Source organism: Dryobates pubescens, chromosome 3 (genome assembly GCF_014839835.1).
Source record: "Dryobates pubescens isolate bDryPub1 chromosome 3, bDryPub1.pri, whole genome shotgun sequence".
In the NCBI taxonomy this organism is placed as follows: domain Eukaryota; kingdom Metazoa; phylum Chordata; class Aves; order Piciformes; family Picidae; genus Dryobates; species Dryobates pubescens.
The window spans coordinates 41,229,198-41,254,668 of record NC_071614.1 but is presented as its reverse complement, the minus strand read 5'-3'; the positions used below and the strand labels follow the sequence as shown (position 1 = coordinate 41,254,668).

Sequence of the window (25,471 nt, the reverse complement as noted above, 5' to 3'; positions counted from 1 at the left end):
ACAGTAGGCTCACCCCACCGCAATGACAAAACACATTGTGCTAGATTGCCAGGAAGTGATGTAAACTGACTACCACAGCTGTTTTTCTCTTCAAAGTATAAATAAACATAACCTTTGCATTAAAATTGCATTTGCACAAGCATTAAGTGTCTGTTAAAAATACAGCAACAAGAGTATTTGGTAAAAAGAGCAAAACAAACAAATCTAAATGGCGCAATCATGTATTATATAAAGTGAAATGCACTGTGACCATTACAAAAAGCCTTCAGCTACCTGAGCTAACAACACTGATATGCCAGCATAAGTCCTGTGTTATTCTCAAGGTGAAGATTGGCTAGCAAAACCTCCCAGTGCCTGAGTTAATGTTTCTATGAGGATACTTCACAGCACTTGTATGCAGTGCAGACACAGAAAATATCACCTCCCTGAGTGGGCAATGTCTTATGGCATTTGGCTATCTTCCCTCTGCCTAAGGAAGGCAGGAAGAAACACAGGTTAAACCTCTATCCTCTAGTCTAGACAAATCAGAAAATAAATCAAGGCCTTAAGCAGTTGGGTATGTTTTTCTCTGGATTTACTCCCTCTGAGACAAACTTCTTTCTGCTCCTTCTATTAGCAGGCCTCTTAATACATTGCAGTTCCCCTGTACAAAATTCAGCCTGTCTTACAGTTGCCTCTCAAAGAAGTCACCCTTCCAAAGACAGCCATCTCAGAGCTTTTTCAGCTGAACTGACCACAACAGCTTTTTTGCATTTCTTGGACTGAAAATAATAGTTTTAATTTGGGTGACATCTCTGGTATCCAACGTGAATTCACAGAGTTAAATTACACACTAATTTCACAACAGCAATTGAGCACAACAATCCCTGAAGTAGTGCATGTTGTTATAAATATGAAGCTTATTAATCTGTAGACTAACACAATGCAAGTTTCTGCAGCTGAAACAAAATCTACAGGGCAACTGCACTGCAGTTGCTACACACTCCAGAAGCAAGGTACCTCCTCTGATGCATAGTGTTTTCTTGCCAGAAGAGATTTGCCGAGCTCAATGCAGGTAGTAAAGCTGTCATTCCGGGCATCGATTTCTGCTTTGATACCCTGGTGATTGTTCATTAGTAGTTCCACAGATGAAACATCCCTAAAATGATCAGTCCATAGTTCAGAAACATGTATTCCAGATTTAACAGCTGTTACATTTTCAAACAACTAAACTAGCCCAGAATGACACAACAAAAATGTTAATTCCCAGATTGCCTTTATAGTTCAAGGAGCAAGATTACTAGCAGCCTTTCCTTAGGAATGGCACATTCTGGTCTGAAACGGAGATCAAATAAACAAATGTGTGGGATTTAATCTCTTTAAACACAATTTTATACTGCAATTACCTCAGTAGCCCCCAGCCTCTGCTGGGCAGCATTACCCTGCGTTTTTCCCTCTCCTGACCTGCAGCCTTATCTTCCGATGGAAAAAAAGATACTTCACGTACCTTGGCTTTTCCTGGGCCTCTATCTGCCGGATAACGTCTTCCATCCAAAGCATGAGATCACGAACCATGCTGAAGAAACGGAATTTATCTCCTGTATCCACCAGTCTAACCCTGCGGCCCTCACAGGCATCCAACAGTGCCTTCCATGCTTCTAGGACCTCGTTTTCCCTCTTCTGGATGTCATCAGCTTTGTCTCCAGCATAGGCAGCCTGAAGGCGTGCAGCATCTTCCTGCAGCTGTCTCACCTGGTGTGTTTGTGTAAGAGAGAAATGTCAGTGTTCAGATACTTTTGAGTCAGAATTATGAATACATTTTATCTCCCAGTTCATAATTTGAATTGCTTTCCAAAGGCACTGCAAATATATTTGGTCTGTTGACATTAAAAACATTTGTTCTGTTACTAAGTGAGTATGTCCCTTTGAAAGTGAGTGCATCCCTTTGAGACTAGTTCTTAGAGAAGACTGGTGGTTCAAGAAGCCCCGAAATTACAAAGATTTGCCACTGCCTAAACCTCCTGTAGAACTGGGTGCCAATACAAAGCGACTGTTAAATGTCAGGACAAATGGGGACCATTTTAATCGGCAAATTTTCAATGCCACTCAGGAACTCCTGTATCAAAGCCACTACCCTAACAGGGTAAGAAAAACATATTAGAACAACAGAGAGGGTTTTTCCAAAATTTAGATAATGACTCCAAGCAGAAGAACATTTGGAAATTCAAAGATCTTTCTACTATTAGTATCTCTTTTCCTTCCAAATACTGTCTTGGAACATCAAATGCTATTTCTTGACTGTTTCATGTATTTTTGAAGCAGAAATCCCTCTGTTATATCTTGTCTAATAATTATGTCCCCTTTTTTAAAAACAAACAAAAAACAACAAAAGTTGAACCCCCCCATTAACAGCTTTCTAGCTAAAGACACAGAGATCAGACCACTGATCCATCTTGGAGCTCTAGCCATTTCACCCAGAAATCACCGTAAGTACTTTTACCACAGGTTTGAGCTATGCACTTTATGCCTTGAGAGATTTTTTTGAGAGATTGAGACTGGTGCTTTGTGAGTGTCTCCCATTTTATGTATAAAATCTACAGCTTCTGAAAGTAAAACACTCTGAAAAACAAATGGTTGCAGTATCTCCTTTACTCTAGTGTATTTACGCTACTATGTAAATTGCAACGCAGAAAAGAATTGGCAGGTAGCTTGGCCATAAAAGCTCTCTTTTCCAACCTGTTGCAATAAATGCAGTCATAATTCCTCCATTCATGCAACTTTTCCCTTCTAAAATTCTCTTCTTTGCCAGCTGGTTTAGAATCCCATGTGCTGCATGAATGGCTGGAGGTTAGGAAGTTCTACACAGAGAGAGTGATTGCCCATTGGAATGGGCTGCCCGGGGAGGTGGTGGAGTCACCACCATTGGAGGTGTTCAGGAGGAAACTTGATAGGGTGCTTGGTTGCATGGTTTAGTTGATTAGGTGGTGTTGGATGATACGTTGGACGTGATGATCTTGAAGGTCTCTTCCAACCTGGTCTGGTCTGGTCTGGTCTATTCTATTCTATTCTATTCTATTCTATTCAACATACCTTGGCTTCAAAAGATTTGCAATTAGATCACATTTGGCTGCTTTAAAAAATCTTAACCTGGACTATCTACTTTAAATCTCTTCAGAGTGCTGTTAAGAAGCATCATAAAAGCAGTATTTAGTTAGAATGGCCAGATTCATTAAAAAGTCAGAAAGCCTCTGAGTAGGTCTACAGACCTCTTTTGCCTCTCAGAAAAAAAAGTGCCAAGCAGAAGAGGTTGGGGCTTTGTGGTGTTTTTTAAAACAAGCTCCCCAAGAAAAACCCAACCTGGCTTACAAAGCACTTCATATCTGCCCCTGTCATCCAAGTACTCTTCAGAATATTGATTATTCCATAGGACAAGGTAGTCACGTCTTGTGTTCACTGAGGTGAGCGAACATGACATAAGGAACGGGCAAATGTAAGGTGGCTTTCAGCACAATCAAGATAATACCCAAGAACAACATTAAGGACAGAAAAATCTGAAACCTGTATTTCTACTACCTCTGGTACACTAAAAATTCTTCACAGATTTAGTATCTGTTCAATGTCTTTCAGAAACTGATTAAAGAAACAATATGTTAAATCACATGTAAGCTATTTTTCAATCCCATCAGCCACACAACGTACTGCTGATATTGCCACTTGAGCCAATCAAAGAAACTTCCTCAGGGGAGCTAAAGTGTGTTACCCTTGTGCCTCTCCATCCATGCTCTCTTCCTAGACACAAGGCAAGCTGAGACTATCAGGGGCTGCTTTATTTCCAATCAATAAAGAAGCGCTCTGCCTCTATTTCTTCCTCAATCAAGAACAGGAAATGGAATAATGTTAAAGATCAACCTACATATTCAGAAATCTGTGTACTTACCAGTTTTAGATCAACTAATAAACCTAATGCAATGACTGAGAAGCAGAAAGATAAGAAAATTACACAGGTGAAGTTATTCCCACAGAAATACACTTGGAAAGCACCTGGAAGCACTCTGCCTCCCAAAGGGGCCAAGAGTAGCAGCAGTAGGACTCTGAAGGTCAGGTTCCTATACCCACAAACAGTGCTGCTCACTTGCTACGCACCTGGGTGCCAAGTGCCTGGATATCATGCTCAAATGTTGTGTGCATTCTCTGTAGTGTTTCCACTGTGTTTTGGTCTCTACCAAGCTCTTCAGGTAGTTTCTTATGTTTGTCTTGAATACGCCCTAAGATCTCCTTGGCATCATGGTAAAATTTGTGCAGTTCATAAGAGGCTGCTAAAATTTGTGTTCTTGTGTCAATGAGCTCCAGAAGATCAGCCCAGGCCTCATTGAGTCCGTCCTTCCACTCTGCAATTGTTGCAGCATCTGAATGTCCAGAGTTGATGAGCTCATCTGCCATGTGGTTAACAGTATCAACACGCTCCTGTCCAATGTTTCCAGTGTCACGGGCAAATTCTCGGAATCGCTCCTGCAGCATCTGAAACGAAGAGTAACAGACTCATGCGTGTCTGTAGTTACAAACTGATCTGAGTGAACTAAGCAAGGCAGCCACCCTTTTATATTAGACATCTAGCTTCCAGAGAAGGAAGGTCAACCTGCAGCCACATCCACGGAACTTACTGTGACATGCTCGTAATCCTGCCCCAGCTCGTGGGATCCTGCCACTACCTCCCGTTCAGCGATCCACTGCTCCAGGTCATCCACCTCACGGTTAAGCTGGAAGAGTCTGTGTCTCTCATCCAGCTTGCCCCGCCTCTCTTCAGCTAGATCCTTCAGGCCTGCATACAGCTTATCCACTTTGGACTGGCGCATGCTGATACGCTCACTGAAAAATAACAGAGGGCATTGAGTCTTCATTGTCTTTCAAAAATAATGAAAGTAAATGAGAAAAAAAACCCTAAAAGGAACAGAAATCTCCCTTGGGGAATTTAATCCATAGAATGCAGGCCTGCTTCATCCATGGATCTGACTCAGACGCACTGGACCCATCCTTTGCCAGCACAGTTGCCTACACTAGCTGGAAAACTTCTTTGCCCTGTACATATAATCCCCCTGGCTTTAGACAGTGATGCTGAGAACCAAGCTCTCCACTTATCTGACCACAAATCACACCAGTCTTCTCCCCAAATTAGAGGCAGGATCTGAGCTGCTGAGGCAAGCAGCATTTCGTTTTCATATAAATTCTGCTTCAAAATTTAGAAGTACTTGTGAGTTTCGTAGTTCCTAAAGCTCAGCATTTCCCAAAGTTACTAATATTTCTACTTGCTGTACTTTTTCTGAGCCGTATAGCCCTGTCAAATTGATTTCCCTCTGCCTTGTAAAGTTGGATTATGTTATCCCAGTACTCAGTCAGCTCAGACAAGAGATTCACTCTCAGAAATTCTCACGACCACAAGAGAGTGCTTCTGAGTTAAATAACAATCTTCCAGAGAGTGTCTTTCCTACCCTAGTCCTACCTTTACATCTGTGAAGGCAGAACAGTTAAATACATCAGCCTCATTGTCAAATCAGCCTTGCTGTCAAAACCAAGGGAGAATTCTGCTTGCTTCACTGCAGCTCTTACAACAAAACAGTTCTTAAGCTTCCCAAATTCTTCCACAGGGAAAATGATTTACCAAAGATGGGATAAATGCACCAAAATCAAGATGTTAATGTGCCTAAGTTTAAAGCCTTAGATTCCAGTCCCTGATTCTGCTGTAATCTGAGAGAAGAGGCAGATCCTAGCAAGCACTGCCCTAAGACAGAAGGATAAATGACTGTGATCCTGTGGGCTGAGCATGGTAGTTTGTTGCAAGAGTGAATATGGACTCTTCCTAGTCTCACAGGACTGGTTTACCTCTGTACAGCTCAGCACTGCTGCCAGACCTGGCAACACTAGCATGTGTAAAGGATACAACAGACATTTATTGAAGGTGCCCAGTACTGTCCAGAAATCAGCAGTGGCACACACTGACATTGCTCAGGACCCTGTCTCTGGCCAAATCAGGTGGTCCAACATGCATCTTGCATTGTGTAAGGCTGAACTCCCCTTCTTCTGTACACTCTTCTAAGCTACTTACTCTTTGCTGTAGTTTTCGTGTGTCAGAATGACCCTGTGAAGTGACCAAAGTACTAAAGGAATGCATAATCCAATTTAAAATGGCAGTTAATACCTTTCTGGGTGATTATCTGCCACCAAAGTTCTGCTGGTCTTTGAAAGCTGGTGCACAGTTTCAGCATAGTCTTCTACAGCTTGTTCCAAAATCTGGTGTTTCTTCAGCATGGACACTGCACTCTGTTCATCCTGTAATGGTGACAGAAGATGATAGCCAAGTCCCTCACTCCAGAGAAAGATACCATACAGCAAGTTCAATTTGGTACGCAATCAAAAAGTACTAGCTGAAGAGATTTATACAGAAGTGGTCCCGAGTACATCTTGAAGACACATTATTCTGACAATAGTGTATTAAGAGCTGAGTTCACAGCAAATGGCACCCACAGAATGCAGAGAAACACATGAGAGTAACATTACATCAGCTCTGTATTGAGCATACTGAATTTCTTCTATGAAGCTCTTTGTCTACACACTACTGGCTGTGCAGAGCTCAGAAAAACAGAACAGTTTTAGGCACACCACTTGTCAGGCTTTTCAAGAGCAGCCTGGGTCAAAGAAAAGAAACCCTTCGGAGCCCATGCCAAAGGATTCTCTACCGAGTGTCTGCAGAAATTCCAATCGAAACCCACAGCATGCGTTATTTTGATACAAAGCTTAGGGCAGTGAACACAAAGCATTTATGTAAATAACAAATAAGATACAGCACTCTTAACACCTCCTCGAAAAATTGAAGTTTATGTACCCTTTGGTATGGTCTGATGCTCTTGTGATTTCGTATCACTGGGAGTAAAAGCTGATGACTAGTGGGCACCAGAAGAGTGACCAACAGCCTGTTCCAGACAGCGGTACTGTCCCATTACCAGGCATTCAAACCTCACAGAGAACTTTACCTAACAATACCATGCTAGTAACTCATGCCTTAACTGCAGAGGAAGGTACACAGCTGTTGTCCGCAGTCTGAGAGTGTTTCACTGACTCACCACATCAAGGCCTATCCTCCACACTATCAGAGATGCCCTAACAGGTAGAAAAGATGATCATTTGAGGTTTCGCAAGGGAATTAGATTTGTTTATGTCAGCATTACATTAGTGACAAATTAAATTATGTCACCTGTCCCCCTCTAGCTAATTCCAATTGAACTAGTGTTGCTGTGGAGCAGCTCACCTTGGCTTTCTCTTCTGACATCATGTAGAGTTCCTGCTCACTCATCCAGGCCTCAGCCTCAGCAGCATCAAAGTAATACTGCTGTGCTCTGTGCGACTCCTCTAGGCGCTTGTGGCGTTTCTCTGTCTCCTCGATGAGAAGGTTCCACAGCTGCTGCAAGTCTGCAAGTCTCTGCTGAATTGCTTCAGCATTAGGGCTGCTCTCTGTGATAATGTTCTGACTCCTCTCAAAAATGTCATCGATACGAGGCTGATGTCCCTGGATTTCTTTCTGAAGAGTCTACATGGGAGAAAAGCATACTGATGAGATACTGCACCAAACCAACCCCCTTTTTTGATCCTTTCTCAAGCTTTTCCTTCCTGAATTAAGCAACACTAAGGAGAAATAACAGGTATGGAACTCTAATAGCATGCACTTACCTGATTTTTCTTAATTAGTAGCTGCACGGTTTGAAGATTGTGTCCATGATCAGTAGAAGTAGCTATAGGCATCCTCTCTCCAACCCACAACTGAAAGTAAGAAAAGAAGAGTAGATATGATTTCAAACAATCCCAGATACAGTTAGGTCAGCAGAGGGGGGACTGGTGTACATAAGATGCAAAAAGCAGCATTACTCTAATGTGCTATTAAGATGTGACTGAAAGCTTTCTTCCTGTGATAGCTCTGCAACAGGTGTGACATTTTTCTATTGTTTGGGGAAGAGGATATTTTTGTACTCACAATTTCATCTTCCACATCCCGGTTGAACTGGTGGATCTCTTTGGAGGCCAGCAGGTTTGCCTTTCTTTCATTCAGAGGCTCCAACAACTCCAAGAATTTCTTTTCCACAGTAAGGCGTTTGCCATCTACTTCATCTGTACTCTTCCCTTCTTGACTTAAAGCCCTTGCCTGGCTTTGCAGCTCCTCTATCTCCTTTTTACGAACATCCATTTGGTTCTCTAGCATCTAAACAGAAACAGAAAAAGGATCCTGAAAAATGGGATAAAACCACAGATTCACAACTGCAGCCAGCTGCAGATAGCCCTCAGTTATGGCTGATTGTGCAAATGGTGAAGTTGTCCAACCACACAGTTGAATCTCTTCTAACAGTCATTCACAAGTTACCCTGAAAAACTTTGGAGCACAGCTAATGGCACACAAGAGCTTCATTGCTACCTGCTTTTCTTGCTTCTCTTTGCTGATTTTATAGCAAGAAATCACAGACCAAACAGCTTCAGACAAGTCTGAATCACAGGCAGGAAGCTATGTACAGAGAGGGAATGACCAAGTGACTGGAGGATTACAGTGGCAGACAGAATAGAGATATATAAGGTAGAGATTTTACCAAGATTTATTTCTGGGTGTATTTCTGGTTCTTCTTAAAGATACATGAAACAACAAGAAGAACGAAAAGCAAACAAATTCTTTCATACAGTGAAAGAATCCCCTGCACCATTCCTGTAAGTGCAGATATCTCCTGTTTGCTCACTGTGCAACCTGTGCTCCATTTACCTGCTGCTTCTTCAATAGGATGTTGACACTGGTGAGATCTTTTCCATAGTCATCTGACTGAATTTGACTCTCCAACCCATTCAGCCACTTATCCAAATCAGCACAGCTCTGGGTGAAAAGCTCTGCCTTGTTTGCATCAAAGAGACGCTGAGCCTTGGTCTGAGTAGTGGATTCAAGCTCTTCCCACATCTGATGGAGACCAGTCAGCTTTTCTTTCACTACAGCTTCAGTCTCAGGTTTCTCTGCAATAAGCTGCATTCCCTCCTGCAAAATAAAGAGCAACAAAATGGTATCTCCTCAGAAGCACTCAGAGACTGTTAGTGAAATTATTCTGATTAGTAGGCACTCAGAATTTCTCATCTGCTGGCAGCATCAACCACTCATTTTCAATCTCAAATTATCCAGTGACTCCCTCCAGAACATCAGCTCTCAGGTCTGTCCATTGCCAGGAAAAGGATTTATTTGCATTGGGAAGGTCAAGCAACACCTCCTTTTTCTTCCCCGCATTGGGAAGCTCAAGCAACACCTCCTTTTTCTTCCCCACAATGTGTTCCTTTGTGGGAGCTCCTGAGGCTGCTGCTCAGATGAGAGTGAAGCTGACTGCCCCATGCACCTGTATGACAGTGGAGGAGGAAGTGGCAGGTGAAAGATCTGTGTCCGTCTTCCATGGCTGAAGTCACTGAGAAAGCAATGAAGACCCAGTGTAATGCAGGGAGGGGGAGCTTACAGCACCAAAACTGAGACAGAGGAAGGTTATGATGATGGGTTATAGCAATAAACATGGGTCTAAGCTGGTATCAGAGAAGAACCACCTTTCTTGGGAAGCAGGAACCCTGTACCTAGCAGTAGTATCTTTTTGCTTTCACAAAGACTGCATTAGTTTTGGAAATGCTTTCTTTATTCTCATGATATTTCTACTTCTGTGCCTGGGTGGTGCTGACAAGGGACAAAACATTTGAGATGTGAACACTTCTCACAACCCAGCACATCTAATAGCTGTGATCACTGGTAACATTACATTAGCCCAGTGATTGTTAGCTGTGGCTCCATACAATCTGCAATCTTATTTTTCAGAGGTGAGGTTGTATTAGCATCACTAAAGTACTTCCAGTACTAAGGGCAGCCTTCTAATTACGCCATTAAAGGGTATTGCTGTTTGCAGATCACGGAAAGGCCTCTAATGGGATACAGCGCCAAGGTGGGAGAGGAAATGAGCAATTAAGCTAACTTACACTGAACAGAAACCCACTGTCAGAGCTAAGGACAAGACCTCCTTAATGTTCCAGAGCTGCACATGAGAAATGAGGGAGAAAAAAGTACAGCTCATCACAGCGCATTAGAGCCTTCAAAGTAACTTGATACAGAGCTGTGAATCTTAATTAATTCACAAAACTGGCTGTACTTTGCCTCGTGCACTAATTCTGCCTGGGGAAAGGCAGTCTGATTATAGCCCTGAATGCATGGATGCCAGCATGGCAGCATGGGAATCTAAATTCACTTGTTAGCTGCCCACATTCAGTTATCCACCCACATTCAGTTATTTCTCAGGAAGTATTTGTATTTTATTACCTCAAATCACAACATTTGCCCCTTTTACCCTCGGGTGTGGAAACTAGGTTATGCCTTCCTCCTGACAGACACAAAAGACTAGCCAAAATTAAACTGGATCCTTAGCCAAAGACTATTCTGCGAGAATGTCTTGGATAAAGATCATTTAACATCGGTAAAAAAATAAAATGGGTTAGATGGACACAATACAACAGATACTTATCCTAAAGTAATGAAATCTCCTTTTGCCTTAGCTGGAGAGAAGATTCAGGAAGCAGTTCTGCAGAGGAACAGATCCCATCTCTGTGCATAACCAATTTTCACAAAGAGGAGGGCAATTTTAGGACATTTTTAAGTTACCTTTTCAATCTTCTCCAGCCATTCTTTGTTGGATGCAAGTTCTGCCATAAATGCCTGGTGCTTCAGCCATTTGCTGTGGAGGTTCCTTGCCTCATCATAGGACATATCTTGGGCTGTGAGCATCTTCTCGTTGATCCAGAGTGAGAGCTGAGAAAGAAAATAGACATTTACAGCATGAAAGAATACCATCAAAATACCTCCAGATCAAGGACAAAGAGATGCTTCTACAGAAGAGCTACATGAGATTCAGAGACTGCATTTATTCAAAGTTCAGTCAAGGACCCATCTCCTTAACAGTTAAATTTAAATATCCACCTCCAATATATAAATAAGACATGACTCAAGCTGAAAGGAATCAACTTCACAATAAAGCAAAATCAAACACACAGGTCTCACCCAGTTCAAGAGCAAGAGAAACAGGGACATGTGTCATACTGGTTAGTCACTGTGTATTTTCATACCACTCTTCCTTCAATGTGCTCCTCAGGGACCAGGACTGGAATGCCACGATCACAACCCTGTGGAGCCTCACTGACATTCCTGAGGACACTGCAAGCTAATCAAGTAGCAGGGACAAAGCAGTCTCCAGAATTAAACAGATGTTCAGGGAAACACTGCACAAGAAATTCTGCATTTCTATTTGTATCAGTAGTCTAAAGAATAGAGATGGGTTTGTACCATTAATTTACACATTTGTACCTTTTTTCTCATAGTCTTTTCTCTATATAAATGAATTTATTTGTCCAATCCCCAGTAGGGTTTTGGTAGTCAAGAGTTTTCTCTTCCAACTATGTAACATCCAAGATTGATTTAATTCTGATTTTCTGCAAATACAAAGATGCTGAGAATAATTTCCTGAACAGCATTAGAAGAAAACCAGTACTTTAAAAGACAGTTTATTTGCCATGGACAAACAGAACATGAAAATGGTCATAGCAGCTAACATAAAACTTCTTTCTAGGGTAAGTCTGACTGCTTTATCTATCTCCTGGGTGGGGATAAAAAACACATTCACAGGAATGTTTACAGAAGTTGAAAAAGACACATTTTCTGCATGTTTAATGTCACCTACCCAAGAGAAAAATGTCAAAACAAATCTAAACTTGTTTCTAGAACACCGTTTCAGCAAGGCGTGCTGTCCTGCTGAGGAAGCACCACAACAGGGAGAGTTGTGAGGCAAGACTCACAAATTACCTGCTATGTGCTTGGGATACAGGGCAACAAATTCATTTAGCATTCACAAGGCTTGCTTAAACTATCCCATAAAGGCACTGTTAAGCTCCACAAAAAGGGAAAACTTGTCAAACAAAGAAACTCCTCATCTGATCTTGCTGTCAAATCTAAAGTGAAAAATGTTCCCATTAATGAAAAGGTCTGTGGGCAGTCAATTTTCAACAATAAGACAGGTGGGCTTCAGGATAACTGGCCTCCTGAACTGGTAGATGGGGTCAGGGAGCAGCATAGTCCCCCTGTAATCCAGGAGAAAGCAGTTATAGACTTGCTGAGCCACTTGGATCCTCACTAGTCCATGGGACCACATGGGATCTGTCCTAGGGTACTGAGAGAGCTGGCAGATGAGCTGGCCAACCTGCTCTCCATCATTTACTACCAGTCCTGGCTCACTTCCAGTTGTCAGCCAGTCAGTAGTGGTGTTCCCCAGGGATTTGCATGGGCCCCATCCTGTTCAATATCTTTATTGATGATCTGGATGAGGAGATAGAGTCCACCATTAGTAAGTTTGCAGATGAAGTTTGGGGCAGAAGTTGATCTGTTAGAAGGTAGGAGGGCTCTGCAGAGGGACCTTGACAGGCTGGACAGATGGGCACAGTCCAACATGATGGCATTTAACAAGTCCAAGTGCCAGGTGCTGCACTTTGGCCACAGCAATCCCATGCAGTGCTACAGGCTGGTGCTGGAGTGGCTGGAGAGCAGCCACGCAGAAAGGGACCTGGGGGTACTGGTGGACAGTAGGCTGAACATCAGCCAGCAGTGTGCCCAGGTGGCCAAGAAAGCCAATGGCATGCTGGCCTGCATCAGAAATAGTGTGGCCAGCAGGAGCAGGGAAGTCATTCTTCCTCTATACTCAGCACTGGTTAGACCACAACTTGAGTACTGTGTCCAGTTCTGGGCTCCTTAGTTTAAGAAGGATATTGAGATACTTGGATGTGTCCAGAGAAGGGCAACAAGGCTGGTGAGAGGTCTCAAGCACAAGCCCTATGAGGAGAGGCTGAGGGAACTGGGGTTGTTTAGCCTGGAGAAGAGGAGACCTTATTGCCCTCTACAAATACCTGAAAGGATGTTGCAGACAGGTGGGGGTTAGTCTCTTCTCCCAGGCAACCAGTGACAGAACAAGAGGACACAGTCTCAAGTTGTGCCAGGGGAGGTTTAGGCTTGAGGTGAGAAGAAAGTTCTTCACAGAAAGAGTAATTGGCCAGTAGAATGTGCTGCCCAGGGAGGTGGTGGAGTCACCATCCCTGGAGGTGTTCAAAAAAAGATTGGACGTGGCACTTGGAGCCATGGTTTAGTTGTCAGGTGGTGTTAGGTGATAGTTTGGACTTGATGATCTCTGAGGTCTTTTCCAACCTGGCTGATTCTGTGATTCTGTGAAAAGTAGTTGTGTTCACACTAATGGATAGGGTGAGCCGAGACATGGATGGTAGGTGGTACACGGCAATGGTTCTCAGGATAAAACCCTAAGTTCTGATTCCCACAATGTTATTATGCTCCTTCTGATAACACAAAAGTGCAAATCAAGCACACAAGGGCTGAAAAAAATCTGGTTTTATAGCCAGGAGTCACTAAAGTGACTATCATCAGTACAAAAGCAGATTAAAAAAAAGAACATAATAATTCTCTAAAACAATTCCCCAGACTGACACCTGGGACATTTATTCCTCCAGAATATCCTAAGTCTGTTGTTAACACCAGCAGAGCTGGCTACTGGGTTCCTCTCATCCTTTGCACCTATTCTGCAAATGTTTGTTTCTGCTTTCAACCCCCTGAAGACTGTAACACTCTGCAATTAAAACCAAGCATGAACTAAGGAAAACACAGGGACAAAATTCTTGTGAACCTGGCAGAGCAACAAGGGAGGGTGAAAGAGCACCAACTGCTGCTGCACTTCCCAGACACTGCAAACACCTAAGTTGACATAGCCTATCTTGCAGCCTAAGGTTCACAGACATCTGCACTGCATGACAAAACCTGCTGGCACAGCCCCCTGAACTGGCAGAGAACTTCTGATGTGTGGAGTCTTGCCAAATGCTTTCACTCCAGCATCCCTGGAGAAATTAGCCCAGATGGTGCTGCAACTTCTAGTCACTCACAGGGAAGACCAGCTTTAATCTCCTCAAAGGTGAGCTGTGAAAGAGCAGGAAGTCAAAGAAAACTAAATGGCAGAATTTCATATTTCTCCTTCTCAGGATTTTCTGCTGTCACTCTTTATTTCATTCACTCAGCAATTTAACACATTCATATTTATGAATGTGAGAAACAGACCAAAAAAGCAGCACCCCAGGATTAACCTGTGACAGCGTATCTGACTACTAACAACAAAAAAAATCTGCTCCGTGACCTGGGGGAAATGTTTATGACTCCTGAGCTGTGGTTATGAGCATTATCCTGTCACCTCCCCCAGCACCACTGACCCTGCTCATTGCCTTGCCTGTGAGTCAGAGGCAGGAAGGAGCAAGAGGCAGGAGGCCACATTTACAACGATGCTTCAGCACAGAGTGACAGTTGAGGAAGGGCTGTCCTGGGGAAGGAGCGCACTGCAGAAATACCCTTCCTTTCTACAAGCTACAGACCGATGGGAAACCATCCCTAAGGCAGTGGGCAGGAAGGCCGAAGGATCATTGCCAGGTCAAACAGAGACTGGTTCAAATCTGTTTTCTAATGATTCTCAGCTTTACAGAGATGAGTAGAGGGCAAGGTATTCCCTTGGCTCGTGTGCACCCTGCAGGACAGTGCTGCTCCATTCCACGATCCCTGCAGCCTCACGGAGGTATGAGTAATCACACTAACGTAAATTCTAAGTCTCATTATGGCTGTCTTCTCAGAAAACAGCCACTCAATTACAATCAAGGCTAATGTCCTCTCAGAAAGGATTAGAGGAACTTTTAACATTTGGGTATTGTGAGCTCTGTCTTTGAGCCATACAGTCGAGACATCCATGGTTCAGTGGCTGAAGAGAAATTGAGGAGACAGACATTCAGGCAGGCAGATACTGGAGCTTTTATGTTTGCCTTTTTTGGTTTTTTTAACAATGATATAGGGGAAAAATCCCAGATCCAGGGAAAACATCAACACTGACAAAAAGGCTAGAATAGCTTGGAGAGCAAGGGGGATTTTTGCAACAGAGATGTTACAGAGGAAGGAAGAAGGTGCTGCTAGTTACAGCAGAACTTTTGCTAATCTGTTATGTTTTTATTGTCAAGGAAGAAGCAATTTAACCCAAGTTCATGGTTAGCTTACATAATGCAGAAAAACAGAGTGCAACATGTGCATCTAGGCAATGAAGCAGTAAACATCATTTGCCCAGTTTACACTCCTCATTTTGTCTGTTTCTTGTGAGAAGCCTCAGCTGTGGGCAATCCCATTCAGACACACTGCTGTGACTTCCATTCCCTTGGGAGCTGGGTAAGATGTGCAGCCCACGTACTGACTCCTGAATTTAAAAGCACATCTTTGTCATAGTCAGCTTCCTTGGCAAGCTTCAGATAAGGACAGTTAGTATTTAATGCACCTCACAGGCAAGGCTGTTTATCAGCTTTTAGTAATGCATGAAATAACCTGAAAATTATTTAATTCCTCATGCTGGGAACAAGATCATTCCCAACATTAAAATGTTGCTGTCAGTGTAAACAGTCCACATAAGTCACTCGAAAGTCTGGAATGCATTTCTTTTGTTAAAAGTTATAGTACTTAATTTGAAACACAGGCAGACTATCAGACAAATAACACATTAAAGATGATCTGGTTTAACCCCATTCCTTTCTTCCTCTCAACCTCCTGTTCTGACTGTTTTGCAGAAATCACTTGACATCTCCTGCACCAGGCCACATACATACAACAGCTGAAGTGTGTCACAGTGCAGTGATAATCCCACCACATTCCACATGATTAATTTATACTGTATCAGAAAATCTTCACTGGTTTTGGCTACTTTCCCAGTCTTTAGATTAAATGACAAAAAGAAATTCAGTTCATAAGAATAAAAACCCAATAGATTCTTGCAGTATTGAGCAGGGGTTTTCTCAGTTGGTCCTTCACACTAAATACTATTGGGTAACCTGACTGCAAAATGCTAAGTATTCCAGTGTTCATAACATAAGGGGTAAGAATGCTCCTCTGCAGGAAGAAGCTTTCAGCAACAAAAGTGAAAGGATGTAATTTACCTCTTGACAATCCTGAAGGAACTTTTGAAGATCCCTGTTATCTTTCAGTCTCATCAGAAGTTCACTGGCTGCTTCACGGTTCTTCCTATGTCTAGTCAAAAAAATAACAGCAAAGACAAAAACCATTGTAACAGGCATTTAATGCAAAGCCATCATTTGTTGATTCCTGTCACCCCTCTGGGATACCCCTGTTTAATATATATGTGGCATGCGGCTTTTCCTGCCTGTCAAATGAAGGGCATTTTGGACCCTTAGTTACGCACATGTCTTTCAATGTGCTTACTTAAGTTCAGCATCTACTTATTTTTATGACCAGTTAAAATATACAGGGAAGTCAGCAGGGTTTTACAAGTGCTATGTACAGAATTTGGCCTGCTAAATTGAAGACCACAGGAAATTTCAGACTATTTGCCAAAAAACACAAGAAAAGGATCTGCAAAATTGCAACAATAAGATTGAATGTTCCGTGGTTCTTCCAAAGCATGTACTTGCTGGAATGCTCTTCATGACCTTCGCTCAGCACCACTTCTCCTGAGCAAAACTGGTTTATATCACCTTCCAAATGCTGTATTTAACAAACAGCAAACACAATACACCAGTGTGCTTCTGCAAATAGAAGCTTTACCCATGTTGGAGCATATTTCTCAGAGCGTTTAAGAGTAGACAGAAGAAAACAAAAGGTTAGTCTAGAAGCCCTATTTTTAATTCATAACTGTTTGCCTCTTGAAGGATGAGCCATGCTGGCAGTCTCAAAAGCCTCAGTGGGTTCTTCAGAAGGCCATGGTGCCTCAAGAGCTCATTCCCAAGGCACCTCTGAACACATTTTTAACTAATGCTTAATTTAGAGTAGTTATCCCTGTCCTTCAGTATGTTCATTATTTATGAAATGGAGGAGGCAGAGCAAAGAAGGTAATTTTTATTTACTGCTCATTGTGTTAGATTTGTTCACATTTCACTGTACAGGGTATTAAAGTGAAATACTGCTGCCCCTTTTAATAACCTGAAATAAATGGGGATGGAGAGCTGGAAACTATTTCAGAGGGTGGCAGTTTATAAGATGATCTCAGCACATACTGGCAATAGCTAAATAAATCCTTGTTAGTGGAAGTCTCCAGAGACTCGTGATACTCTACAAGACTATAAATTAAATGTTGATGACAACAACCGTATTAAGATACCACTTTTTCTGATCTACTGTAAGTTACCAGAACAAACTATCTGGCATAAATTCAGAGACTTTACAAACACAGGGAACACTTAGGGATACATTTGACATAGAAGCATAAGGTCTGTAGGCAGAGGAATAGGACAAAATACGTCACAGGGATACAAATTGTTTCCCTTTTGTCTCAACAGCTTCCTCTGAATAACCAGGCAAGTAGCATCTATATATAGCTGTTGGTCAAGAAAACTCATTTACAGATCAGATGGTGAGGAAGACAAAATGTAACCATTAAAGCAGGAGGCTGGAGTCCAAGACCAGATAGTCTTCACGTTTTGACAGGGATTACTTGACAACTCTTTCTTGGCTGTTTTTTATATGCCTGGGCAAATACAGTAAAATACTCAGGTTGCTCAAATGAAGCAAGGAACTGCTTGGGTGATTTTACCATTATTACTTCATAGATCTAAAGACAGATGACATCATAGATTCATGTATTCTTGAGAGGACAGAATTTAATTTCTCTGAAATTGAAAAGGGAGTTTCATCACATTTATTTGAATGGAGTTAAGAGTAGGTTCTTATGTTGAGAAAACTTGTGTTTATAAAAGTAACAAAAAAAATCCCCCAGAGAGCACTGGAAATACTGACTTCAAGAACTTTGAAGGGAAAACACACAGGGGTATCAAAAACAGATGATGACATTGCTTGTGGGTTTTTTTCCTTTTTTTTCCTCTCTCAGCATAACAAACAAGATCTTTAGCACCTAGAGCACCTAGCACCTAGAGCATTTAACTGTGAAAGGTTGGTTGGTTGCATAAGATGACCTGAAACTCAAAGACAGGTATTTTCTGAGGATAAACGAGGCTGAACTGTAGTAAAGTTTAAACCGGATACTTGAAGATGTGATTGTAGTATTGAGGATGGACACTCTGGGAACAGGCAGGAATTCCTGTATTTGCATCACAGAATTGATGCTATTTTATACAGGAATAAAAGAATAACAGGATAGCCTGTTCTCCTGCTTCAGACTGGCTATATCTAAACATTTTTAATTACTCATTTATGTTTCCCTAAAGTCTTTAAAAGCTTCAGTGACAGACTTTAGAATTTCCCTATGCATACACTGAAGAGACAGATCCAAGGTTAAGCCAAACCTATATGGTAAAGAGAGGATAGGGAATATACCATGGTCAGTTAAAACATGGAGGGGCATTTTCCTTCCATGGCAATGTTGTGAAGAATTGAAGTGAGAAAATTGAGATCTGTTCAGCACAAGCAGGTGTCTGACTCAAATTAATTCAAGAGTAGATAACCAAAATTTGTCATAGCTCCTATGCTGCATCCCCAGAGGCCCCTGAGAATGCTAACAATGCTTAAAACTGACAGAAGCACTTGTGGTTTAACTGTAAGCCCGTGGGTTTCAAAGCCTGTGCAGTAATATGCAACTGCCTACTATGAACACTGAGATATATGCAAGGCAGTTTTAACTTCCTCAGTTATTCCAGCAAACAAGAGGCACTCTCCTTTCTGAATGGCCAAGAACAAAAGTTACTCCTGTTCCCTAAGTTGCAGAAAGTTGCACAAATACAAAACAGACCTAGATCACAATCTGAGGCAGATATGCCATTGTGTTTGAACTAAATCTACTTGCAGAATCAGAGAGGCCATGTGTAGGCACACAGACTAAGGCAGTTCCCTTATACTTTTCCAAAAGAAAATGGAGGAGAAAATGCTTCTCTGGCTGGCAGAAACAGCAGAAGAAGTCACCAAAGCAGAGGCAGCTGCACTGGACAGCAGTTTTTCCTAGCTGGAAAATTTAACTAGTGATAGATTGATTCTAACCCATCTTCTCCTTCCCTCACTCTTTCTCCACGTTCTTATTCCCATTTATTCTTCCCTGTGAACAGCACTAAAAGAATGTGCGGAAATGTATTATCTCTTATTGCACAGCTCCACTCTGCTTCTGCACTCTCCTTCCTTGGCCTGATGTCTACCATGTCTATAGAGATGGGAATCATTTTAGAGCAGAGTCTGTCTGCTGTAACAGAAGGTGGGGAGGTCTCCTCTGGAATAGCTTGAAAGCATGACTGTAAAAAACAGCACTAACAATACTAGAAACTACAAAGAGCTCCATATGGGAAGTATGGAGCCACTGCACATATTTGTACTTGTTTGTTTTGGTCCTTTGTTATACATCCAGGTGGAGCTTGGTTGGGAGAGCAATTCTGTGTAAAACCAAAGAGGCTTCCTTTGCTACCACTCCCACTATACCCAGCCCTAAGGCTTTGTTCTTGAGGCTTATCAGCCCTACAGATTCAGAGAGCAATCACATGGATTTCCTGAATAGCAGTGCACCGGATGGTTTTTGCAGTGCTCTGCATAAATAGCTTTGGAATTGAGGAAGTGTGGTGGAAAAAAAGTGGGCTTAAAAAAATACAGTCTTTCAGACTTACTTGCCATTCAGAGTAGGAACTCCAGCACACATCCCACGGGCAGGACAGGATGGCTCAGGTGGCCAGCTGTGGTGCCACAGGACAATGGGGACACAGAGGAGTAGTTGCAGCATAACTGGGGCAGCAGGAACATCTTTGCAGAGCATGCAGAACAGAGGCTGAAGATGTCTCCTACTTGAGCCACCTCAGAAAGGACTGTAAGAAGGAGCTGATAAACCTTGGATGCTGTCTTTTAATATTCCAAAAGTTGCAGAAAGAAGGCACCTGACCAGAAGACCAGGCTAAAATCATCCTGCATAAGTGCATGTATTTGAAGGAGGCCTACAGGACAGCTGGAGAGGGAGATTTCACAAAGACAAGTAGTGACAGGAGGAGGGCAAATGGCTTCAGACTGAAAGAAGCTAGATTTAATTGAGATGTTCGGAATAAATTCTTCACCATGAGGGTGGAGAGGCACTGCAACAGGTTTCCCAGTGAAGTTGTGGAAGCTACCACCCTGGAACTGTTCAAAGCCATGCTGGATGAGGATCTTAGCAAGCTGGTCTAGTAGGAGGTGTCCATGCCCATAGCAGGGGGTTTGGAACTTTAAGGGTCCTTTCCAATGCAAATCATTCTATGATTGGAATACTTCTAGCAGAGGACAGTGGAAGTCAGAGAAGATGAGTAAGAAAAATTAACTTCCTAGCTTTCACCTTGATTGCTTTCATATAACCTTCTCTTCCTGGGCTTTGCAGACTCTCTCTGAGATCTAAAGAGAGTCCAGCTGGTTAGAGAGAGAATGAAAATGTGGAATATCCTGGGAGTTTGGCTGCCAGAGGGTTTAGAGGTCCTCAGCAAGCTCTGGGAACAGGAATATTCACTCTTCTTGAATCCATGAGCAACAGCTAAACTGGACGTATATAAGGCTGGATATGTTTGCCAGAACAGGAAATGCACACCATTTTATGAATTACTTCAGTTCAGTTTCTTCTTGGAAATAAAGGCTTCTGGAAAGCTTTGAGCTTACCGGCAGTGGGAGGATGCAAGTCTGACAGAAGGGTCATCGGTGACATTTGACATACAAGCTCTGTATGAGCTTACTGCTGTGTTCTGATACTCATGGTTGACAAGTTGCTTGAAAGACCAAAAGCAGCTAGAGCATGAACCATAGCCATCAAGTTTGGTTATCAAAGAAAAAGAAACTTTTAATATTCTACAGCAACCATGCCACAGGCTAAAGAGACAAAGCAAAAAACTTGCTCTAGGATGAAAGATGCATTTGTATCAATGCTGCCTAATCTGATTTCAGAAGGGCCAGACAAGCTGGAAAAGGTGATCAAAGCTTAGTGGGTGGGGTGCCAATTACACTCTTGAAGAGTCACATTCCTTCTTCAGAAGAAGGACAGGAATATATTATTGTAATTAAATCAGCTAGGAGGTAGCAGAGAAAATGAAGAATCAAGTAGGTAACTGTTAAGCACCTACCATAACATAAAGTCTCTCAACACTCCAAGAATTATACATCAACACTCCTACAGCTCAATTCTGCTTAGTGAGCTCATTACCTTGTAAACATCTAAAAAATGGAAGAGGTGATGTTTAATGAAGATTAGCCCAGCACATTTTTGAAACATTACAGTTGCTATTTTTTCATGGGACAAAGAACACAGTCTGCAACAGGACTGGTAGCCCTCGGGAGTCTGGCAAAAGGCCGTCTCTCTCTGAGAACAGAATTAGTATGAACAGCTCCATTGCTCTGATCTTACCTGTCATCAATAGAGTCCACTTTCTCCTGGATTTTGTCAGAGTTTATGTTCCCATCACTAACTAGCCTCCTGCCAGTCTCTACCACTGCATTGATCTTTTCTTCATTGGCATCCATTGTGGTCATGAAATCTTCCTGTTTCTTAATAGCAGCTTCTGCTCCTTCCAAGGTAGTGGGCATTTCCGTGTGCGCCAAAACATACTCCTGTGATTAAAGCATAAATTTGAGATAGAAAAGCATTGCACTCAGGCTGCACTGTGTGCTCCAACAACAGATTCAACATGTGAAAAGAAATATCTCCCAAAAAGAGCTAGAAGTAAAACACCAAGAGCAAATTACAGTTTAAAAAGGCAATTTATCTGTTTGTAGCCCTCCTCCCAAATGATCTCACTTGTGAATTGCTCGCAGTATATGGTGTCAACCTGTAGAAATTATGTAAGGTTTATCTTAACCATTTACCTGGTTATTAAGAAATGCTTCTGCTTGCTTAGTATCTCTGAGAAAGAGCTGGTAGGCATGAGACTGAGAAAGAAGATTTTGCCTGTTCTCCCACATTTTGTGCAGCTCATTCCATCCAGTGTCCAAAGCTTGTAGGCGCTGGCGTAAGAACATGTACTGAGCGTCGGTTTGCCCTTGTGTCACCATCTCACCCATGTCTCTCATTTTCTGATAATCTTCCTCATAATTGTTGATTTCATTTTTAATATTCTCATGCTGCGTGAGCAGCTTCTCAGCCTCTGTCAAGGTGTTTGGCATATCTTCAGATGCAATTGCAGTCTGTGTTCTAGATAGCCAAGACTGGAAGTCATCCAGATCTCTCAGGAACTGCTGCAGTTTGCTTGCCTCTCCAAGGGACTCTTCCCTGTTCTTCAGGGTGGTCTTCATTTCTTCCCATACATCATTGATTTCTGCAAGCCGTGAAAGGATGGCTTGTGCCTGGTCAGGATGCTCTGATTCCAGCTTTTCTGCCTCTTTTTGCAGGTCGCTTAGCTTGGCCTCAATGGCTACCAGGTCACGTTCCATGCCTGTCAGCTTCCTCTGCAGGGCCATCACCCCAGCTAGATCATTGCCCAGATCTTGTGTGGATTCAATCACTTTAGTCTTTTCCCTGATCCAGGATTTGGTTTCATTACATTCAAGATGGTAGTTCTGGATACTCAGTGCGGAGAGCAGAGCATCCTTCTTCCTGTCTACCAGCTCTCTGAACTGACTCCATCTGAAATGTGTGAGAAGAGAAATTGAGATTTGTATATAATAAGGGAAAAAGATCTGGCAACATTGTTGAGTGAGCAGTTGTTGATGCTAGCTTGGTAAACCATGAAATAACCTATTAATGTATTTTTTCCAGTCCTTCCTATATCATCAATAGTTTCAGCAAAACAACCACTAACCAAGCTATGGTGTATATTAGAATAAGACAAGCATTAGCAACAAAGAGTCTTTAAAAGTGTGATTTTTTTTCTCTAGCAATTAATTACTAGCTACAGCTAACTTTCACACTAAACATACTCCCTTGATTTATTTTGAAGCCCAAAATAAGTGAGTTCACACAACATTATATTGGTTTTGTTTTTATCATATTAGCCATTACAATAAATTCCCAGTTCTCAAATCGAAGTACTGATTCACTCAGGACCTGACTGAAGTCAATAACAAAACTCCATCTGTTATTCAAATATTTGAAAGACACACCTCTTTTCCTTGCTTATCTTAAAGGCCTACCTTGAAGATACTTCAGGTAATTGTATCAGAGTATCTTGAAACACACAGCTAAGAAACACAAATGATGCCACTGCACTTGTTTCAGCCACTGTCATGTTGATGAGCATGAGGCCTTCACTCACCTTGTGTTGAGTTTATCTTGTTGTGCTTTGATTTCCTTCTCACTTGGATGGCCACTGTGCATCAGCTGTCTAGCAATTTGGTTCACTACTGCCACACGGGATGCCTGATTGTTCATTTCTGGTTCTAAACTTTCAAATCTGAAGCAGAGTGAAAAAAAGAAAAAAAAGAAACAAAAAGATCACACAGACATTAAGGAATGTGAGCCACAGGCAAGCTTAGAAAGGTACCTGGTGTAAAAAAAAAAAACAAAAACCAAACTTTCACCCAAACTTCCTGGTAAAGGCATTCTCACCTGTGCTGGATCACTTCCAGGTCCTCCAGCTTCTCTGGAATCTGCATATTATTCAGCCACTTCTCCTTTTCATCAATCCAAAGCTCACAAGCATCTGCCTCACTAAACATCTTATAAAGAGCAAGGGTATCCTGCAAGGCCTGTTTACGCAGCCGAGTCAGCTCAGCAACCTCCTTGTACCTCTCCTCTATTCCGGACAACCTGCCTTGCACATCTGGAGAGCTGGCGTGTTCCTGTGGTAGAGCCTTCGCTTGTTCATGAAGTGTGTCAATGGTTGGCCGGTAGCTTGCGATCTCTTCTGCCACATCTTTATGTTTTTTGACCAAGGACTGAGTGGAATATTCATCGTGGCCAACATCATTACTGGAGACAATTTTGAGGATGTCCAACATCCATGCATCAATGTCATCAGCATCAGCCTGGAACTGGTGAAGGAGAGAAGCTTCCTCCAGGCGCTTCTTTCTAATAGCAGATAACTGTTCCAAGTTAGCCCACTGCTCCCGGATATCCTTAATTCTTTCTCTGATTTTCTCAGACCCAAAATGCTCCTCCACAATCATGTCTTCACCTTCTTTTATTGCCTGCTGAAAGTGGCCACTACGACCACTCATTTCGTCTTCAAATGCCTTATGTTTACTGAAGAGACGGACAACACTGGTTAGGTCCTTCCCATAGTCATCAGATGACAGGATCTGTTCCTTCTCCCTGATCCAACCCTCTTCTTCAGCCATTTCCCAGAAGAATTTCCAGAGGCGCCGGGACTCCTCCAAGCGGGCCCGGCGCTCAGCTGCGAGCTGGCACAGCTCTTGGTAGCAAAACTCCATGTGAGCGACGCGGTCCCTGATAACCTGTGGGTCACACGGTTTGTAACCTGCGTGGGTAGAGAATGCACATTGCAACTTACAGACTGATTTTCATCTGTATGTTTTTGTAGTGTTCTCAGGCTATGCCTTTAAAATTTAGTTACAGATGTTGAGCAGAAAAGTAGAAAAATATAAATAAACCACTACTGGGTGTAGAAAGGGAAACAAAATATTATTCTAAACAATTTCATTGGATAAATATCTAGAATAAGATGGACTGTACCTAAACAGTTCTTTTTCTTCTTTTCTGACCTCTGTTGTTTGCTTCGCTCGGGAGAGATTAACCTGCTTGTCGGCTGGCCTTGGCCACTTTGTTTAGTTCAGTCTAACCCACTGCTTTCTCTCTGCTTCTTTTCTCTCTTGGGACAGGGGGGCAGGGGCAGGGGGCAGTGTAAGGGCTTCCGTGGTCTCTGACCAGGGGGATTTTTGCATTGTTTGCTAATTGTAAATACCTGTATAATATTGTAAATACTGTATATTTTGTACATGGTCATTGCATTCTATTGTAGAGTATAGTTTTTGCTTGTAAGTACAGCTTCATTTGCTTCTAACTGAGTTGGTTTGGCAAAGTTAATGCTGGGGGGAAGCGTCAACCCACCACAGTTTTCATGCCTACAGTTGGGGTACACACAGAGCTCTTAATTTCTGTTTGCTCCATCTATGACATTCACGTAAAAGAATTCATAGTTAAGTCTCCTGAAAGTGAGTGTTCAGATCAGTTTAGAACTGTTCAGATCCACCACACAATAAACACAGAGCAGAAAATGCTGTCCTTAGCACGAAGACAAAAAATAAAATGAAAAATATTCATGAGTGTTTTCAGTCAAACAAAATTGACTACTCCAGATTTATACCAACTTCCCAAACAACTTAACAAAATGAAGATCCTTTATCCTGGTTAATAACACTGGTTTAGGGAAATCACTTTTGTTTAGCATAAATATATCATACTGGGTCAAATAATCTGTATTATTTGCACTAGAAACACAGCTGGAGGAATTAATGGTGACCACTACAAAGTTACAGCAGCTGCTG

General features: G+C 42.2%; 1 protein-coding gene across 5 annotated transcripts in view; it reads right to left on the bottom strand.

Moving 5' to 3' along the window:
• Nucleotides 1-25,471, bottom strand: part of SPTBN1 (spectrin beta, non-erythrocytic 1) — a 138,416-nt gene that overhangs the window by 14,235 nt on the left and 98,710 nt on the right. For all 5 annotated transcript variants that reach the window (XM_054180031.1, XM_054180033.1, XM_054180034.1 and 2 more), the window contains 15 exons: nt 23,574-24,444; nt 23,281-23,418; nt 21,896-22,652; nt 21,438-21,640; nt 16,075-16,165; nt 10,679-10,825; nt 8,771-9,034; nt 8,000-8,224; nt 7,699-7,788; nt 7,280-7,558; nt 6,173-6,303; nt 4,641-4,845; nt 4,123-4,497; nt 1,487-1,731; nt 1,000-1,138 (listed from right to left, as the gene is read on the bottom strand). In XM_054180031.1, coding sequence (XP_054036006.1) covers nt 1,000-1,138; nt 1,487-1,731; nt 4,123-4,497; nt 4,641-4,845; nt 6,173-6,303; nt 7,280-7,558; nt 7,699-7,788; nt 8,000-8,224; nt 8,771-9,034; nt 10,679-10,825; nt 16,075-16,165; nt 21,438-21,640; nt 21,896-22,652; nt 23,281-23,418; nt 23,574-24,444 — 4,160 coding nt within the window. The remainder of the gene's footprint in view (nt 1-999; nt 1,139-1,486; nt 1,732-4,122; nt 4,498-4,640; nt 4,846-6,172; nt 6,304-7,279; nt 7,559-7,698; nt 7,789-7,999; nt 8,225-8,770; nt 9,035-10,678; nt 10,826-16,074; nt 16,166-21,437; nt 21,641-21,895; nt 22,653-23,280; nt 23,419-23,573; nt 24,445-25,471) is intronic.